The sequence below is a fragment of the Macaca thibetana genome, chromosome 9, assembly GCF_024542745.1.
Source record: "Macaca thibetana thibetana isolate TM-01 chromosome 9, ASM2454274v1, whole genome shotgun sequence".
Lineage (NCBI taxonomy): Eukaryota > Metazoa > Chordata > Mammalia > Primates > Cercopithecidae > Macaca > Macaca thibetana.
The window spans coordinates 92,952,181-92,973,418 of NC_065586.1; the positions used below are offsets into that span (position 1 = coordinate 92,952,181).

At 35.7% G+C, this 21,238-nt stretch overlaps 2 protein-coding genes across 12 annotated transcripts in view; both read left to right on the forward strand.

Annotated features, from left to right (window-relative positions):
* Positions 1-21,238, forward strand: part of PGAM1 (phosphoglycerate mutase 1) — a 1,080,404-nt gene that overhangs the window by 561,050 nt on the left and 498,116 nt on the right. The gene's annotated exons all lie outside the window — the stretch shown is intronic.
* LCOR (ligand dependent nuclear receptor corepressor) overlaps positions 1-21,238 on the forward strand; it is a 164,332-nt gene that overhangs the window by 100,637 nt on the left and 42,457 nt on the right. For all 11 annotated transcript variants that reach the window (XM_050802833.1, XM_050802835.1, XM_050802839.1 and 8 more), the window contains 3 exons: positions 10,376-10,508; positions 15,266-15,553; positions 18,663-18,756. In XM_050802833.1, the coding sequence (XP_050658790.1) occupies positions 10,376-10,508; positions 15,266-15,553; positions 18,663-18,756 (515 nt within the window). The remainder of the gene's footprint in view (positions 1-10,375; positions 10,509-15,265; positions 15,554-18,662; positions 18,757-21,238) is intronic.

Genomic DNA, 21,238 nt, shown 5'->3' on the forward strand with positions numbered 1-21,238 from the left:
TAAGTATGTGGGAACTATATGAATAAACTTTGAAATCCATTAAAGTCCACTTGGGTAAATTTAAAGCAGTTCCTAAAAGAGAAGACTGAATATTTTAAGGATATTACTCTTCCTGAATTACTTTCTAGGTATAATGCTATTGTGATCAAAAACGCATTGTCTGTCTTTGGGGAGCTTTTGCGGGGGGGATAGCAGAATTCACTAATCTAGGTCTTTGATCTTTCTTTATAAGTGATTTTAAATATATAATCTGAAGAATAAAGCTAGAATGGCCAGGATATTTTAAAGATATAAATAATGAGAGGGGATTTTCCTTCCTCTAAATACTAAGACTTACGTAATTTTAAAAATATGCTACTGATGATGGATTTGAAAAATAAATCAATAAAAATGGAATTAATGTTTGTAGAACTATTATGATGATTTTATAAAAAGTACCCTCAAACATTGCTTGGAAAATTAAGTGTTATTCAGCAGATGGTGCTAGAATTATTGGTTAATCATTATATTCCTTCCAGTAAACTCATAGGAAAGGAAAAAAGCTATGTAAGAACAATAAACCATTAAAACATATTGCTCCTTACCAGTAATCAGAGAAGTGCAAATTGAAACAAAGAACCTTATTTTTTTTATTTTTATTTTTTTTTATTTTTTGAGACGGAGTCTTGCTCTGTCACCCAGGCTGGAGTGCAGTGGTGTGATCTTGGCTCACTGCAACCTCCGCCTCCCAGGTTCAAGCTACTCTCCTGCCTCAGCCTCCCTAGTAGCTCAGACTACAGGCGCACGCCACCACGCCTGGCTAATTTTTGTATTTTTAGTAGAGATGGGGTTTCACCATGTTGGCCAGAATGGTCTCGATCTCCTGACCTCATGATCCACCTGGCTCGGCCTCCCAAAGTATTGGGATTACAGGCGTGAGCCACCGTGCCTGAGCCAAAGAATCATTTTATACCAATGAAATGTGATGTCTACAAGTGTGGCAACATTAGTACCCCCAACACTGCAAATGGGAATACAAATTGGTGTAACTTTCTTAGAAAAAAGTTTAGGCCGGGCGCGGTGGCTCAACCCTGTAATCCCAGCACTTTGGGAGGCCGAGACGGGTGGATCACGAGGTCAGGAGATCGAGACCATCCTGGCTAACACGGTGAAACCCCGTCTCTACTGAAAAATACAAAAAACTAGCTGGGCTTGGTGGCGGCGCCTGTAGTCCCAGCTACTCGGGAGGCTGAGGCAGGAGAATGGCGTGAACCCGGGAGGTGGAGCTTGCAGTGAGCCGAAATCGCGCCACTGCACTCCAGCCTGGGCGACAGAGCGAGACTCTGTCTCAAAAAAAAAAAAAAAAAGTAAAAAAGTTTGCAAATATGTTTCCATAAAGGAAGAAATTGTTTCTTTTGATTCATGCTTTCTCTTGTAGTAATCTATCCCAAGGAAATAATGAGAATCTAGAACAAATTCATTAAAATGCAGTTATAGTAACAAAATAAAAAACTGGTCTAAGTGCAAATTATGGTACATTTATTAAGGTGTTTTTGAAGAATATGTAAAGATATAAGAAAGAAAATCCTAATATTGAGAATAGGTAAAATGATCTTCAGTGTGAATCTCATTTAATTTTTTTAAGTTAATATATCTGCATATGTGTTTTTTAGGGGAATGTATCAAATGATTAGCAGTTCATAGCTAAGATTGTTGAGAATACTAGTTGTTTTTACTTTTTCTTTATAACTTTGTGTACAAGGTAGCTTTTTTCAGGATCTTCCAGAGAATGAGAAAAACAAGCATTATTTATAAAAGCATAAACCTTGTAGGATTTCTGTGCAATATATTTGTTTTAAGAAAAATGAAAATATAGATGATTGTGGCTTATAAATTTTTATTGATAAATGGTGAAACCTTTATTTGTATAGAGGAATAAAAGATAAAATAATACACGTCCCCAATTAAGTTAATACAAAGTTTAGTAGCTTAAATGGAATTGGTTTCAATTTACAGGTGGAAAGACTGTTTTTGAGATGGAGTCTCGCTCTGTTGCCCAGGCTGGAATGTAGTGGCACGATCTGGGCTAACTCAACCTCCATCTCCCAGGTCCAAGCAATTCTCCCGCCTCAGCCTCCTGAGTAGCTGGGATTACAGGTGCGCGCCACCACATCCAGCTAATTTTTGTATTTTTAGTACAGACGGGATTTCACCGTGTTGATCAGGTTGGTTTCCAACACCTGACCTCGTGATGCACCTGCCTCAGCCTCCCAAAGTGCTAGGATTACAGGCATGAGTCACCGTGCCCAGCCGAAGGACTCTTAATAGATTAAAACACAAATAAAAAGATACACTTGAATTTTTCAATATTGATTTCTCTTATGTAGTTCATTAAATAATTCACTTTGAAAAGACTTCTGACTCAACAATTTACAGCTCTCTAGTTTCTTGAAATTCCATAAGTTGAAGATTTTTATAGCATTTGTTTAATATATTTTTCTGCTAAGTGTTTTGTCAGGAAAAAAGTTGTGATGTTCACCTTAGCAAATTTCACAGCTTTGGCAAGACTTGTTTCTAAATACGACAACTCTCATTTAATGGAGGAAAATAATAAAATGATCTTTAAAATAATCCAGATTCAGAGGATTAAAATAAGATGGTAATAAGCTTTATAATCTTTAAATTGATTCTCTAGGTAAGATTACCTATATTATTTTTGTGTAACTGAATTTAAGCCAAAAATCCATTAAATAAACAGTATAGGACTATGAGAGATGGAGGAAACCCTTTGGGTTAATGGTGGTGTCACTGTAACAAATGGCTTAACTCTTCTACTGTCATCCCTCCCTCATGTTTTCAGTTGTTTATTAAGGAGAGAGCTTCTTAAAAACTTAAGGACTACTTTCTACCGTAGAGCTATAGAGTCATAAGCTCTGGGAACTTCTAGGCATATATGCTTCTAAGAAGCTCACAGTAGATTATATAACAGTCGCTTCTGCCTATGAGCCAACCAATCTAGGTGGATCAGTTTCTGCATCCTGAAGGAAGCAACTCCTCCTAGGAGGTAGAAATTCCAGTTGAAATCTGCAACTTTATTTGTATTTTTTTTTTAAGACGGAGTGTCACTCTGTCACCCAGGCTAGAATTCAGTGGCGCAGTCTTGGCTTACTGCAACCTCAGCCTCCTGAGTAGCTGGGATTACAGGCTTGCACCACCATGCCTGGCTAATTTTTGTATTGTCAGTCGAGATAGGGTTTTGCCATGTTGGCCAGACTGGTGTCAAACTCCTGCCCTCAAATGATCTGCTCACCTCGGCCTCCAAAAGTGCTGGGTTTACAGGCGTGAGCCACCGCACCTGGCCTACGTCTCCAGCTTTACTCCTATTTAGTTTCATGCCAACAACTTGTTTTTTAATAATAAATAAATATTCCTAAATGTATTAAGAATAATAAATGCAAAGAAAATGGTTTTTGAGTTACAGAAGAAGATTTCGCATCATTTTGTTATTTGCCATACTATACATAATGTATTATTTTAGAATTCAGCTGAGGGGAGACGACATGAGTTGGTTTCTTTAACTTTTCCTTATCTTCTGGTGCTATTTTACTTTTTTTTTTTTTTTTTTTTTTTTTTTTTTTTTTGGTGAGACAGAGTCTGTCACTATTGCCCGGTCTGGAGTGCAGTGGTGCGATCTTGGCGCACTGCTACCTCCACCTCCCAGGTTCAAGTGTTTTTCCTGCCTCAGCCTCTTGAGTAGCTAGAATTACAGGTGCATGCCACCACCCCCGGCTAATGTTTGTATTTTTAGCAGAGATGGGGTTTCACCACTTTAGCCAGGCTGGTCTCAAACTCCTGACCTCAGGTGATCTGCCTGCATCGGCCTCCCAAAGTACTGGAATTACAGGCTTAAGCCACTGCGCCTGGTCATCTCCTGGCTATTTTATTAGCTCTGTTTGTTGTATGTCATATAAACTTTTTTATTCTTATTGGTTCATTTTATTGGAAGGGTTGACATCACAAACAGAATTCCAGCAGGGTGCGGTGGCTCATGCCTGTAATCCAGCACTTTAGGAGGCCAAGGCAGGAGGATTGCTTGAGGTCAGTAGTTCTGCAACAACCTGGGCAATAGAGTGAGACTCCTTCTCTACAAAATATTTTAAAAATTAGCCTGGTGTGGTGGCACACACCTGTAATCCCAGCCACTTGGGAGGCTGAGGCGGGAGGATGGGTTTAGCCCAGGAAGTCAAGGCTTGCAGTGAGCCGTGATTGTGCCACTGCACTGAAGCCTGGGCAACAGAGCAAGATCCTGTCTTTAAAGAAAACAAACTTAACAACAACAAAAATAAACAGAGAACTCCAGAACTCTCTGGCTTAGAAAATCTCACACCTAAAAGTGTTGAAAATGATGAAGACCTGTGTGAATAGTAAAGAGACACCTAGAAGGTCCCTCATATTCATAGCAACAGGTGAAATGACAGAACTGTTAGACGTTTATTTATTTATTTGATTCATGAATCAGGCAGTCTCCTGAGCCAGAGTAGGCTCTGAGGATTCCCCTGTTAGATGTTTAACAGAGAATCAGAATAAGAGACAAACTAAGAGCCCTCCTGGGATTGGAGGAAACCTCAAACATTGGCAACAGCATGCCCCTGCAAAGGGGCCCGGCTTTTACTGGATCAGGCAAAGGAAATTAGAAACTAGTTTCAGATGAATTTTTAAAACTTACCAAAATGAATGAGATGTAGCTAACAGTACTTAGAAGTTTAAATTTAAAAAGCAGATCTCAAATCAATACCCTAATCATCCACATTAGGAAACTAGAAAAAGAAGAGCAAACTAAACCCAAAGCAGGCAGAAAGAGGGAAATAGTAAAGATGCGAGAGCAGAAAGAAATGAAGTAATGTAAAAAATGATAAAATCAACAAAACCAAAAACTGTTTTTTTAAAAAAGATCAACCAATTAGGTAAACTTTAGCTCTGATCAAGAAAAATAGAAGACTCAAGTTACTAATCACAAATGAAATAGAGGAAGTCAGAAGTAAAAAAAATTGGGGAATACAGTGAACAATGTGTATGCCAGCAGTTTAGAGAATTTGATGAAATAGGCAAATTCCTAGAAAGTTACAAACTTACCAATACTGATGTAAGGCGAAACAGAAAATCTGAATAAACCTATGATGCAGATTGAATTGTGTCCCCCTAAAACATGAATCCACCCCTGGTACCTGTGAATGTGACTTTATTTGGAAATAACAGTAGTCTTCCCGCTTGTAAGGGGATGCCTGAAACTACAGATCGTACCAAACCCTATATATACTATGTTTTTTCCTGTACACACATACCTATGATAAAGCTTAATTTGTAAATTAATCACAATAAGAGATTAACAACTAATAATAAAATTGAACAATTACAACAAAAGTTATGTGAATATTCTCTCTCTTTTCTCAAAATATATTATTGTACTGTACCATGGGTAACTGTGGAAAGCAAAACTGCAGTTAAGAGGAGACCACTGTAAGGTCTTTGCAGATGTAATCAATTTATGATGAAGTTATACTGGATTAGAGTGGACCCTAAATCCAATGACTGTTGCCTTATAAGGAGAAAGAGACTTTCTCTTTCTCAGACACACACACAGAGGGAAGAGGACCATGTAAAGATGGAGACAGAGATTGGAGTTACACTGACACAAGGCAAGGAATGCCAAGGATTGTCAGCAACCACCAGAAGCTAGGAAGAGGCAAGGAAGGACTCTTCTCTAGAGCTTTCAGAGGGAAAATGACCATGCTGACACCCTAATTTTGGGTGCCTGGATTCCAGAGCTGTGAGAGAATAAATCTCTGCTGTTTTAAGCCACCCAGTTTGTGAAAAAATGTAGCACCCCTAGGGAACTAATACAACTTAGAGCAAGCATTGAGATTAAATTAGTAATTTATAAACTTCCATCAAAGAAAAGCCTATGGTCAGGTATCTTCACTGGTATATATATTTTTTCTTTCTTTTTTTAAATAGAGATGGGGTCTCATGATGTTGCCCAGGCTGGTCTCGAACTCCTGGGCTCAAGCGATCTGCCCGCCTCAGCCTCCCAAAGTGCTGGGATTACAGGTGTGAGCCACCACGCTCTGCCTTCACTGGCATATTCTATCAGACATTTAAAGATGAATTAATACCATTTCTTCACAAACTTTTTCAAAGTATAGAAGAAGAGGGAAGACGTCCTTATTCTGTGAGGCCAGTATTATTTATACGAAAACCAAAGATATCACAAGAAAACTACAGACAAATACCATTTATGAGTACCAGCACAAAAAAGTCCTCAACAAAACATTAGCAAACCAAATTTTGCAACATATAAAAAGTGTTATATACCACAACCAAATGGAATGTATCCCAGGAGTGCAAAGTTGGTTTAACACCCTATCTATCTATCTATCTATCTATCTATCTATCTATCTATATTTATTTATTTTGTCTCACCCTGTCGTCCAGGCTGAAGCACAGTGGCACAATCATGGCTCACTGCAGCCTTGACCTCCCAGGCTCAGGAAATATCCCTGCCTCAGCCCCCAGGTAGCTGGGACTACAGGTGTGCACCACCATGCCCAACTGTTAATAATTTTTTAACTGATTTGTAGAGACGGGGGTCTCCCTCTGTTGTGCTCAGGCTGGTCTCAAACTCCTGGGCTCAGGCGATCCTCCTGCCTCAACCTTCCAAAGAGCTGGAATTATACAGGCATGAGCCCCTGTACCTGGCTGGTTTAACACTCTTACGTCAATTACTGTAATACAATGTATTAATACAGTAAGTGACACAGACCACATGATCATCTCTGTAGACACCCTCCAAAATGGCATTTGGCCAAATCCAGCACTTTTTCTTGATGTAAAAACAAACCCAACAAACTAGGAATAGAAGGGAACTTTCTCAACCTGAACTACAAAAACACCCAACTAAAAGATGGAACAGCTTCCCCCAAAATCAGGAACAAGGCAGGATGTCCACTCTCACCATGTACATCCACCGTTGTACATGAGGTTCTAGCCAGGGAAATTAGGCAATAAAAAGAAACCAAAGTCATTCACATTGCAAAAGAAGAGGTAAAACTGTCTCGGTTTACAGATGACATGATGATGTATATAGAAAATCCCAAGAAATCTACAAAACACTGTTAGAGTTTAACAAGTTCAGCAAGGTTCAGAATACCACATCATTTTTTAAAAAACATAATTGTATTGCTATACACTAGCAGTGAACAATATGAACATGAAAGTTTGAAAACTATTTACAGTAGCGTCAAAAAAATACAACACTTAGGAATAAATATAAAAGAAGTATAAGACTCATATGTTGTAAATTACAAAATATTGCTGAAAGAAATTACATGGAAAGACATGTTCATGGATCAGAAGACTTAAAATTGTTACCATGGTATTACTTCCCAAATTGATATGCGGATTCAGTGCATTTTCTACCAAAATCCCAACTGACTTATTTGCAGAGATTCACAAGCTGGTCCTAAAATTCATATGAAAATTTAAGAGACTTCAAATAGTCTAAACAATCTTGTAAAAGAAGAACAAATTGGGAGGATTTACACTTTACCAGTTTCAAAACTTACTATAAAACTACCTTGGGCAGCTTAATGTGATGCTGGCTTGAGGATAGATATATAAATAGTGGAATAGAATCGAGAGTTCAGAAGTAAAATGTATGGCCAGTGACTTTTGACAAGAGTTCTTTCACTTGGGGGAAAGAATTGTTTTTTCACCAAAAGGTGCTGGAACCAAGTGAGTATCCACATGCAAGAGAATGAGGTTGGACCCGTTCCTTATGCCATACACTAAATTAACTTGACATGTATTATAGGCCTAAAAGTAAGCCCTAAAACTATAAAATTCTTAGAAGAAAGCATAGGGTTAAATCTTCATGGCCAAGTTTTTTGGGTATAACATCAAAAGCACAAGTGACGAAAAATATATAGATTGGAATTCACTAAAATTAAAGCTTTCGTGCTACTAACAGTACCGTCAGTACTATCAAGTAATAAAACTCAAAGAATGGAAGAAAATATTTGCAAATCATATATCTAATAATGGACTTGTTTCAGAATATATCAAGAATTCTTACAGTGCCACAGTAAAATGGTAAATGACTCAATAAAAAATGAGCAAGGATCTCGGCCGGGTGCGGTGGCTCACGCCTGTAATCCCAGCACTTTGGGAGGCCGAGGCAGGTGGATCATGAGGTCAAGAGATGGAGACCGTCCTGGCCAACACGGTGAAACCCCGTCACTACTAAAAATACAAAAAGCCAGGCATGATGGTACGTGCCTACAGTCTCAGCTGCTCGGGAGGCTGAGGCAGGAGAATCATTTGAACCCGGGAGGCGGAGGTTGCAGTGAGCCAAGATCGCACCACTGTGCTCCAGCCTAGGCAACAGAGTGAGACTCCGTCTCAAAAAAAAAAAAAAAAAAATCAATGATCTGAATGGACATTTTTCCAAAGAAGGTGTAATGTGCCAATAAGCACATGAAAAGATGCTCAACATCATTAGTCAATTAGGAAAATACAAACCTTAAACCATGAGATGTACCACTTCTTATCTACTAAAATGGGTGTAATAAAAAAGATAACAAGTGTTCATAAGTATGTGGAGAAGTCAGAACCCATATACATTGTTTTTGAAATGTAAATGATGTAGCTGCTTTGGCAAATGGTTCAGCCTTCCTCAAAATAGTTAATGTGATAGAGAAATTTATAAAAGAGAATGTTGGCAAATACAGCTATAATAAAGGTTCTCATTATTTATAAGACCTAAAATATTTCATTTAAATTTTTTAATACATTATATAGCAAACTTACTGTGCCTTATATAGCAGTGTTTAAGGATCATTATTTTAGTTTGACTATGCCAGTGCTTCATATTAAGCTTTTTACAATATATAATCCATGCTAAATACATATTTTGGTTGTGCTTTTCACATAAATCTTAGGATGAGAAATTATAGAAAGCTGGTTGCAAATATCAGTGGGTATTTTTTAAATTTTTGAGGGAATCATTTGTACATTATAACATGTCTTCAATATGTTGTTTAATTCCTTTTCATTGTGCTAAGATATGTCCCATTTTCTTATTTAGAGCACTTAGATATGGAAATAAAGACATTAATTCATACATTAAAGTGATTTCAAATAAATTATATGCGCTAGAACTTAAAGAACACTTAAATATGCACTTAGCTTTTTAAAAATACTTTTGTTTTCTGTTATTGTAAGATACAAGAGTGGAGGTAGGTGCAAAGTATTGTCAACTTGGTCCAGTGCTCCTGCAGTCTGGGATTAGAGGCTGGGAATCTCAGGGATGATTATAGTACACCGTATTGGAACTTTTTGGTCAGAGAAACTTTCTGATCTACTTTTCTTTTTTTGAGACAAAATCTTGCTCTGTCACCCAGGCTGGAGTGCAGTAGCATAATCTCAAGTGCAACCCCCACCTCCCAGGTTCAAGTGATTCTCAGGCCTCAGCCTCCTGAGTAGTTGGCATTACAGGCATGCGCCACCATGCCCAGCTAATTTTTGTATTTTTAGTAGAGACTGGGTTTCACCATGTTGGCCAGGCTGGTCTCGAACTCCTGACCTCAAGTGATCCGCCTGCCTCAGCCTCCCTAAGTGCTGGGATTACAGGCATGAGCCACGGCGCCCGTTTGGATTCACTGTTTATATTTCAAAGCTGTTCAAACATAGATATACTATAACAAAAGACAATGCATTGCTTACACTCAGAACATGCAGTGCATTCTAGTTTTCAGTTCATTTTGCTAGTGCTGCTTTTGACCAGTTAATCTATTTTACAACCCATTAAAGGTTTGAGAACCACAGTTTTTAAAAAGTAATCTAAAGACAGAATAGTGAATTGAGATGTATTCTGAGTTTTTCTTCCTAATGGCCTTTTAAAAGTGTTTGTGTTTTGTGTCTGGTGAAAAATAGATCTCATGCTAGGATCCTCAAATGAGATTTGGAATTTAAAATGTTTTTTTCCTTGTAAATTAAAAACATTCTGTCTGAATTGAGTTGCCTGTGAAAGATAACTATAGTATAATAGAGTGCTTTCAAGGAAATTATCCCTCTGGCACTTAAAGTTTAATTAGACTAAGTTTTGAACAAAACTCATAGTAAAAAAAAAAGTGGATAAAATCCAACTAAAGAATATGTTTACATTTATTTTGCTTTTATACTTTTTCATAAAATTTATACTGAAGTTTTAAAATATTTTAATTGCATCAAATTAATTTGCCTTATTTGCTACTAACTTTGTCTTTGATTTCGTATCTGTGCTTTTGATATTGAATGGGAAAAGACTTTTGTGCAACTATTTCACCAAGTATTTTTGCAGGGACACTTAGTCGGTCTGGATGAACCAGATTCGGGAGCTGGGCAAGAAGCTCTGCTTAAACAAGAGCAAGCAAAAATCATTCGATTCGAGAGACAAGCAGAAGAATTCCTCAATGCAGTCTTTTATAGAAAAGGTTGGTTTCAGTGAAGATGATATTTAGCATCTGCTTGTCTTGTATTATTAATCTCCTTAATTTCGATGTCATTTTTAAAGTTCCTCTTAAAAAGATTTTTCTTTATTGATGATATAATTTATATTGTTCTATATCCCTTGGGTCAAGTTCAAATTGGAATTAGGGTTAAGGTAAACCCTGTTTGCCACATTTAGGCTCTGACGTGATGGTGAGTTAATAGTTTAGAAAATTATTACGAAATTCTAAAAATGTTAAGCTCTCAGTAGTACTATATTTTGTTAGACAACTTACAGAGACAGTTACTGTTTTAATCACTGATAACTAAAACCAACTGTGGTTTTTTTTTTCTTTTAGTGATTCCAACCTGAAATTTCATTTGGAGAGAAAATGTAGTTATATCATAAAATTAGATTTGTAAGCATTTTTTTCCTTGATACAGTCTTGTTTCACTAAAATTTTCTATATTAAAATTAGGGAAATTATTATTATGTAGTAAAACTTTTCCCGCTGCATTTGAGGTGGCATTTAATAGCTCACCCTCTTGCATTTTTAAAATTTATCTTTCTCCTTGAAACTTTTGTAGGCATATTTTACATTTCTTTTGAAATACAGAAAAGTTCTTCAGTCATGGAGTCTTGAGGCTTATAAATCCTTCATAGAGGCATTCAGATTTATTCTCTATTCACAAAGCATAATTGCCATCAGCCAGAACCTTCAGGAAAGTTCCCTTCATATTGCCTTCTAGTGAACAGTCTTTACTTTTAAGAAATTCTAAATGGATTTATACTTCTTATACTTTTCCTCCATTTCCAAGATGGTGGTTACTATGATGGGTTCTAAAAGTTTCATACAAACTCTTGATAATCTTAAATATTCTTATTTAATCTTCAGCAGACTCAGTGATTCCATTTTCTTTAATAATTCTTTATATGTTCTAGTTTACACCTCTCATTCCTCTGGAAATTCCCTCCTTCCCTTTGACATTGGTTAAAAGTCTCGTAAGTGCTGGTTCTGTTGGGTTTCTTTACAGTTGGACACTAACTGGGCTTCTGCTTAATGTGATCAGTATTTCCAAAAGGTGGTGTGAAGTGCAGTGTCATATAAAATTGAGAAATGCACAGAGATTATTGTCTGTGGCACTTTTTTCCCCATTTTCTTCCATGAGCACTCTAGGCAGAATTAAATCGTTTAGTACATCCTTAATTCTCTGTAAACACCCACTAGCATCTCCTGACCTAAATCTCCCAGCTCAGTCTCCTATGTCTTATTATTCCTGCACACTGCTCAGAATTCCAAAATTATGTTCAAAATAATTGTTTTTTTAGTTTTATGAACATTTGATTGTTAAAAGCAAATTTAATTATCAACACCTGGTAGAGCAGTTCTATCAGTTTGCTTACCAAATAAAATGTCTTTACAGCTCCTCTCCTGAAGGATGTACACAGAGTCATTGATCTGATGTGTTGTTATAGCAAGCTTCATTATCTGAAAAGAGGACTTCCTCTCCCTAATTTACGTGGAGGAACCACTTTTCATCCACTCTTTGCTTAGGGGACATTAATAAGGTCAATCATAAGACTCCTACAGAAAAGTTCTGTCGCACTTTTTTACTAGTCCCATCCCTTTGTTATAGAGGAATAACTTTAAAGTTTTTATAAAGTTTTAAGAAATTAAGCTTTTGGGTTATAACCTTTAGGGGAGGAATTCGTACCTCAGAATCAGTCTCAGGATAGATTTCAAAAGATGGGAATGCTCTGAAATTGTAAGTTGAGTTTATTTGTTTAAGTACAGGCATGTGATGCCCAGAGAAAGAACTCTTGCTCTGGAATTTGGATATTTTCTTCACCTTTATGTATTAATATTGATATTTTTAGGTATAATTCTCTTGTAACCATCTCCAAGATAGCCATTAGTACTCTTTAAATTAATACCGAAAATGTTTAGTATCCAGGGATATAATAATGGACATTTTAATCTGAAGAGAATCTTTTGTTTTAATAAATAATTCAGATGCTTAGATTTGGTCCCTTGTTTCAAAGTATTGTAAATTCTGTGTTTTAAATAATTTGTGTAAAGATTATGTATAGTTAAGTAGAATCAGAGATGGAATAAAAGTAGGCTTTTATGATATGGAATCCATAATAAATTTCATTTTAAGAACAGTAAACCTTCTACAAATGTCATAATGACATTTCTTTTCAGCTTGCTTTGTCACTTGTATTAAAAAGGTTAGATTTGCCTTTTAAGATATACTGTGATGTAACATGTTTTTCTGCAATTTTATTTTTGATCTGATTTGTTGCTTTTATTTGACTCAGTTGTGCTGTGTTCCCCTGGGTGTGGATATGTTTGTAGATGTGTATTTTAAGTATGTCAAAGAATGAAAATCTGTTCAATAAATTTTCACAAGATAGAGAAATTCAAACGGCAGAGATGTATTTCATAAACACTGTCTTGTCTCATGACTGTGTTTTCATTCAATAGAGAGACAAGATTCTGCAGACATTGAGTGCTCAAAGATAGTGGTCTATGGTCCTTGTCCTAATATCTTTGACTCTTCACAGAGCTCTTTATTAATACTACTTAAACACAGAGGCATCTCATAAATTCATAAATTTTATTTTACTTTTTGTATGGAAATTTCCTTTATGTATTACATGTTCTCCAACTATTCAGGGGTGAAAAGGTAAACTAATGTACTAAAACTTGAAATTTATACAATGGGTCATATGGAGATTTATGTAGGGAGAAAAATGGGTCTTAACTGGAAAGTTAAATGACTATTAAGAAAATTCAGTGGATGGAGATATTTAAAAAGCAGTGTATGTATAAAATGTTTATTAAAACACTGAGGAACCATTTTCAGTAACTGTAGCAACTTCTGAACCTTACCTGGTTCCATACCTTTATTTTTAAACCACCGGAAATACTTATAGTCTCTATTTATGGAGAGGACATTTCAAGTTATAAATACTGCTTAGTATGACAGAAACATTGTTACTAGTAGAGTGAGCCTCACTAAACCCCAGAAGATGAAATAAATAGCACAACTTTGTGAGCATCTTCTGGTATTGAGTATCATCCTTTAGGGGGAAAAAAAACCTGTTCTTAGGAGTCCTGTGAGGTTTTGATGATGTATTTGTTTGTTTGTTGTTTATTGTGGAGATTTTAGATTTTAGTTAGTAATTAGAGTCAGTTTTTCTTTAACTTTATAAATTAAACTCTTAATTTGTAAGTTCCTTACAGCTCCAAAATACTGTGGGTAAAGTTATTTGCCTTCTATAGCTAATCTTTAAAAGACTAAAGAAACCTTGGTTTCCTGAAAACTGTCTTGGAAAGCCTCAAAGGTGTCTTGGGAAGCAAAGGTCACAGGTAAAACAGTAAGACCGGGGAAGAGTTTTAATCGAGGGTCTATCACTAATCACCTGTATAAATTTGTAGTGGCCACCTACTCTTTTGATCACATTTCCCTTTTTTTTTTTTAAGGACTATTTCATGTTGATTGACTATTTAGTATTCAACTAAATGGAATACACACTTTAGACCAGGCAAGATTAGGTATATAGAGGTACACAGAGGTAAACAAACACATTTTCTTCATTTTATTTTTTTTAAAAGGGCTATTTCATGCTGATTGATTTGATTGACCTGTTTAGTATTCAGCTAAATTGAATACACACTTTAGATCAGGCAAGATTAAGTATTTAGAGGTACACAGAGGTAAACACACACAGTCTCAGCTCTTGAGAAGCTTAGTCTTCCTGATTGACTATTATAGTGTGGTAATTATAGAGGCATGATGATAATATATTATACAAGTCATTTTCCCTTTCATCTTAACCTCTTTTGCCCTTCAGAGTCTCTCCCAGTGCTAAAAGGTTTTTGAGTTAATGAGTTCTTATGGTCTAAACTTAACACTGACTAGATATTGATAATTTAGATGTTTATTTCATTATTTCCCTATTGTTTTACTAGTTGACAGAGTTTATTTAAAGTATCCTTGGAAAATACGTGGTTTTTCTTAGGTTTTTGAGATTTGACATTTAAACACCTAGCCCAGAGGTTCTGAAATTGTGGTCCCCAGACCAGCAGAATCTAAGAACTTGTTAGAGTGCCAGTTGAGTGCCAACTTGAGCCCACCCTAGAACTACTGAATCAGAAACTCTGGGGAGAGAACCCAGCAATCTGTTTTTGCAAGCCATCAGGGTGATTCTGATGAACATTAAAGTGTGAGAATGGTTGCCCTAGCCTAAAATGGATCTGAAAATTAAGTATCTCCTTTTATAATCTTGGTACGCCTTCTGTCTTTAATATAAAGTAAATTCAGCACTCATGAACTCAGTAATGCATTCTTCAAATATTTAGGAGAAGGTGACTGAGGAAAAAATCTAGGGAAACCTGATGTGACCTATAGGTATGTTAACATGAAAGTAATTATTTCCTAAGAGAAGGGTTTTGGGATTTCTGTGTCAGGTAAGTGATTCTTGCCCAGAAGATATTCTAGTTGTTATCCCTTTATTTAATTTCATAATGTTCAATTATTATATTGGGGGAAAATGTTTAGAATTATTTTAATGAAAATTTTATTTTTAAAAATTGACAACTCAAAAGCTTAGAAAATATAAGTCAAAGGGGAGATACTATTTTTAAGATAACTGCATTTTAAGAAAAATAAAATGAAATTTTATGTTTACTTGAAAGCTGTTTTTTCTAAGTACATTGTCCCACTTTAAAAGTAAATAAATCTTTATTTACAGACAGTCCCTGGGTCTCCGACCCCAATATTCCCCTAGTGGCCCGTGAGATCATGCAGCGAATGATCCAACAATTTGCTGCTGAATATACCTCAAAAAATAGCTCTACTCAGGACCCCAGCCAGCCCAATAGCACAAAGAACCAAAGCCTGCCGAAAGCATCTCCAGTCACCACCTCTCCCACGGCTGCAACTACTCAGAACCCTGTGCTCAGCAAACTTCTCATGGCTGACCAAGACTCACCTCTGGACCTTACTGTCAGAAAGTCTCAGTCAGAACCTAGCGAACAAGGTATGGTCTGATGTCAAGGTCTCCTCTATCTTATCAGAATACTTTAATTTAGGGAGAAAAAAAAAAGTGTTGGCAAGTAGAGCATCAGCAACAATAATAGCATAAAAACTAATGTGATTTTTAAATTATTTCTTACTATGCAATGATGGAGAAGTACAGCTAAAGTTGTTACAGCCTTATCTGTCAGCAGTTCATGGTCATGATTGATGTACCACTCAGGAAAGTCAGGTGGTTAACAGTTGTCACTAATCTTTCATTTGCTTGATATTTATATAAGCATTTTATATTTTCCATAGTATTTTTATGTTTTTTAAAACTCCTATGGAAAAGTAAGTTTTCCCCTTAACTATAAATTTTCTAGGACTAGCACCTGTCAGAGAAATATGCCTCTACTTGTAAGTATAAGTTATATGCTCTGCAAATGAGATCATAAGGAAAAACATGTATTTGAATTTTGAAAAAGAAACTACTAGGGTTACAAATAGAGAAAGCAGCAAAACATACTTTAGGTTGTTAAGTATATTCAATGTTTTATAAATACAGAAACACATACATAAACACACACATCCACTGACTAACTTGAAAGTATTTCAAAAAGGAAATTTGTTGATGAGGACACTAAGTGATGAAGTTAAGAGGTTATCAGTTTTGTTTAGCAAATGTTTCTTGAGTCTCTGAAGTTTATTTTCTTCAGTAGATATTCCTGTTGCTTTGTGATCTCATTTTACCTTTAATTTACAAAAATTGAAGCAAGCATTTCAACTCAGCCACTGTTTGAACCACTACAAATTGTAAATTGGTGATGTCTGTACTAATGAGATTTTATTGTCATAGAAATCTTGAGTATACAGAAAGGTTATGAGATTATGTAGATTTATTGGTGAGAAATACATGCTTATTTTGGAAAATACATTTAATTCTTAAATAACCTCTTTGAAATGAATTTTCTTTTGAGTAGTTTTCCTTTGCTTTTATCCTTTTCCTGTGTGGTGAACAGCAAACAAAATATCTGAGTTCTGAGAGATTTATTGACAGGAGACCTCCTCCTTGTTCACATTTCTCATGTACCTTTGGTTATCATATTTACAAAGTTGTATCTTTTTTATTGATGATTGTTTTCCACAAATTGGTAGTTTTCATTAAAGATCTCTTCACTCTAAATATTGCGTCAGAAGCTTCAGGTTTATATTAGGAGAATGACAACATAGAATTATATTTAAACTATTAATGGAGGTTAACATAAAATGATACCACTTAGTCTAATTTAACTGGTTATAACTACTGTTACACTTAAGAGATGATACATTATATTGACAGCATGCTCTTACAAAGAGGAATTTGAACTACATGATAGCATTATAGTATGTAGACTTCAAATGAAGTAAAAAAATTTTAAATTATATTTCCTTAATGAATGTGTTTTCAACTAAAAAGCACAATATTTTTAGTGGTAGACTTAAAATATATTGCCTGTTTGATTAGACAAATTGACTATTTGACTTGTCTTTAAATAATAGTGTCTTTGGTTGGAAATGTTGTAAGCAGTACATTTGCTGCTTAGATGTATAATTGGGTTAGATGTCTAATAGGATAATTGGTTCTATAAGCTTATAATTATATTTTTAGAAATATTAGTGACTCTAAAGGACGAAACTCTTACTTATGAGTGTAGTGATTTTTTGTTTACAAACTCAGTTGCCTGTTTATTTCTAACAGCCTGAAATAAAATGTCCTCCGATACAATTTGTAAGTAGCTTCTACTCTGGGGTAATTTTTAACGTAACTAGATTGTAAGACCCCTCTGCTGGCCAACTGAAAGTCAAAGACATTGTGTATTATCTTATTCTGTTAATTTCGGTCAGAGTGGTAGCTTTAAAATATTTCTTTTCCAGGTATTTCAATAAGGAGAAAAATGTCTTTGAGGGAAAAGAAAGTCTTCTAATTTTATGTATTAACATGAATTTGCGATTTGGTCTAGTTGCAGTAAAAAATGGTTGTACTTCCAGGCTCTCATCAATATCAAGACAGTTTCATTCTTCTTTCTTTCAGCTTTCTTCACCAATTTTTAATGTCTTCTTAATTGAAAAATTCTTACATTCATAAAATCCAGTAATTGAATTTTGAATCTGCAATTTTTTTTAAAAGACTGAATACAGGCCAGGCACGGTGGCTCACGCCTGTAATCCCGGCACTTTGGGAGGCGGATCACCAGGTCAGGAGATCGAGACCATCCTGGCTAACACGGTGAAACCCCGTCTCTACTAAAAATACAAAAAATTAGCCGGGCGTGGTGGCGGGCGCCTGTAGTCCCAGCTACTCGGGAGGCTGAGGCGAGAGAAGGGCTGAGGCGAGAGAATGGCGTGAACCCGGGAAGCGGAGCTTGCAGTGAGCCGAGATCGCGCCACTGCACTCCAGCCCGGGCGACAGAGCAAGACTCTGTCTCAAAAAAAAAAAAAAAAAAAAAAAAAAAAAAAAGATTGAATACAAGTATACATTTTTTATAGTGGTCTAGAAAACTATTAGGACACACCCAAATCATAAATCATTAACTGATTCATCTTACAGACCATCTTGTTTAGTATATACATGTGCTTTAATGACAAAAACTTACATTTAAAAACAATTTTTATATCTTATTTAAAATTTTCTATATCCAACTTGTATGTACTTTTGGAGTTTCAGGTAGATTTAGCTCTTGAGGGATTTGGTTCTATAGTTTGTATGCCACTGTGGGACATTAAAAACTTGTATGCTTTGATCAAGGAAAATTTAGAAAATGGAGTCTTAAAAATTCTGGTAACAGCGGACCTCATGCTATGTAAACTGCTATTTCTAGTATTTCACTATATCTTAACATCTTCAGTAATATGTTTTATCTTTTCTTTTTGCCCCATTAATAATATATTTAGCCCTTGAGGATATTAAGTATAACATGCCTTGCTAAATTTATGTTGTTTCAGGATTGAATTGATTTTTATAACTCAAATATATGACTAGCGTATCTGCTTAGTTGAATAAGCCTACTTACTGCTTTTTCATTTTTAGCCTACTCAGTTTACATTTGCTCCTAGCTTTTAATATCCTCAGGTGTTTCTTTGTGTCTCTGCAGACGGTGTACTTGATCTGTCCACTAAGAAAAGTCCATGTGCTGGCAGCACTTCCCTGAGCCACTCTCCAGGCTGCTCCAGTACTCAAGGGAACGGGTAAGGGAGAATATTTGTAGCCTTACACAGTTTCATATAGATAATTCATCAAAGGTTGATGCCAGTCTCCTTTTACATTTTAAAAAATAACCCTTCTAAGTAAGTCATTTATAAATATGGACCATAGATCAAGTAAAAATGCAATCTGTGCAAAGTAAAATTGGCTAGTACAGATGAGTTTTTGTCAGTTTAGTACAAATAGTAAATAACCATGAGTATGGCAATTATTTCTTTAGACTTTTTGTTGTGGCATGTTTTGGAGTGTGAAACTCAAGTTAAATAATTCTAAAGTTTAGATATAAAGACATTGTTATGTGTGTTGAAGCAGTTTAATGAAAATTGAGCTCCAATACTTGGTATCTCTAGTGGGATTTGTGTGTATGTGTGTTCATTTTTGTTTCTTTTGGGTTTGATTTTGGTGGTTGATTTAAACTGTACTTTAACTCTGGCAGTTCAGAAAATGTAGTTTTCTGAAAGACTGATTGTAGATGTTGATGCATAACCATCTTAGGCTACCAAGACATTATTACTTGCTCAGTTTTGATAACTCTTAGGAGACTAAAGTAAATTCTCTGACTCCCTGATTTTATAGTATAAGAACTGTCTTCTCCCTGTGTATATCTAATAACCAACTAGAAAAGTCAGATATTAATAAAGACATTCAGATACCATGTTGAAAAAGCATTTCTATAAAACTGTGTGACAAAAAATCAACTTTATCTAGATACGAAAAGTAACTTGGTAAGTTTAAATTAGTTAATACTTAGTCTTATTTAACTTTCAGATTATCAATGTGGGGAAGTTACTTAGATATTAAAGGAACAAGTGGATGCTAAGTGGACTAACCTCTTCCAACTTACTGTTAACTACCTTCAAATAGAAGGATTCCTTTACAGACTTCTAAAATCTCCCTTTCTCTAAAATTCCAAAACTTTTCATTTCCAGAAAGTACTAATTTAATGCATTATGCATAGTTTACTAATCTTTTTCTTAACCCTTTCTTTTCACTATGGTTTATACTAGATATAAGTCAGCATGTTCCCAAATCTTTGGGTTCTATTTATATATCAAAAGATACTTGAGCCGAGTGTGGTGGCTCACGCCTGTTATCCCAACACTTTGGGAGGCTGAAGTGGACAGATCACCTGAGGTCAGGAGTTCGAGACCAGCCTGGGCAATATGGCAAAACCCCGTCTCTACTAAAAATGGAAAAATTGGCCAGGCGTGGTGGTGTGCACCTGTAGTCCCAGCTACTCAGAAGGCTGAGTTGGGAGGATTGCTTGAGCCCAGAAGGTCACAGCTGCAGTGAGCCATGATCACAGCACTGCACTCAAACCTGGCTGACAGAGCGAGACCCTGTCGCCAAAAAAAAAAAAACCTCGAGTTGTGTAATTTAAGGACACATGTAAAAGTCCATGTGCAGTTTGCATAAACACATCCTTTGCTTAAGATTCACTGTAAACTTGGCTACCAGGTTCATGTATTATATGGCTGAAGTTGCTGTTTTTGTCCCTCTGAATGGAAAGTGTTTTCTACTGGTTTTATGGAAGAAAAATGCACCAATAGGATTGCCCATCTTTTAGTTGAATATTCAGTGTTATCCTAACTGTGTTACTGATGATAGTAGTCCCCATACAGTTTTGTAGAACATAACTGGTTTATCGTTTCTGAGAAGCCCTGTTTTACGCCTAGTTAATGTAATCACCCGCTTGGGCGTGTTTTGCCACATGTCAGTCTTAATATTGATAATCTTTCCCTATTGTGAAAGTCAAAACCTTATGAATTAACTTTGTCTAAATAATTGACTTTTTAAACATTATTTGAAAGCCGTCCATTTGAAATTTCAAAATAGGTGTTGGTATTTCAAGAAGGGAGTTTTTTTTTAAGCCAGAGAAAACTGCTAAAAACTTGTTTATATCCCTCTGACAGTAATTACCTTGAGTAGAACTTAAGGGGTAAATAAAGAGTAATTTCTTTTAAGCTTGGATTATTTCAAATGGAAAATCATGATACTCATGTATCTGCAACTAGTAGTGTTTTAAAATGAAGACATGTGGTAAGTTATAATGCAGTGGGTCTTTTGGTTTGGTTTGTTGGGGAGTTTTTTTTTTTTCTCCTTTGGGGCTGTTAGCCATATATACATATTTTCCCCCCCAAGCAAAATAAGCAATATTATTTGGAATTGTTTGATTTTTGATGATGAATATCAACTTGTTTGTGGGATAAATGAGCAATTATCTATGGGTTCCAGTAATGTATATGGTTTCAGTTTTAAAACTAGTTGTCATGAATGTTGAATATATTGAATTAAAATAACTAATTTGGCTTACTCTTTTATTACTGTACTTGTTTAGTGGTAACGTCACATTGGCAACACAATTCTGTGTAGATCTATGGAGAGTGATGATTACTTTGTAATTAATAATTAAGATGCTATTTTCAGACAGTTGCGCGAAACTTTTTCTCCGAAAATTTGTGAACC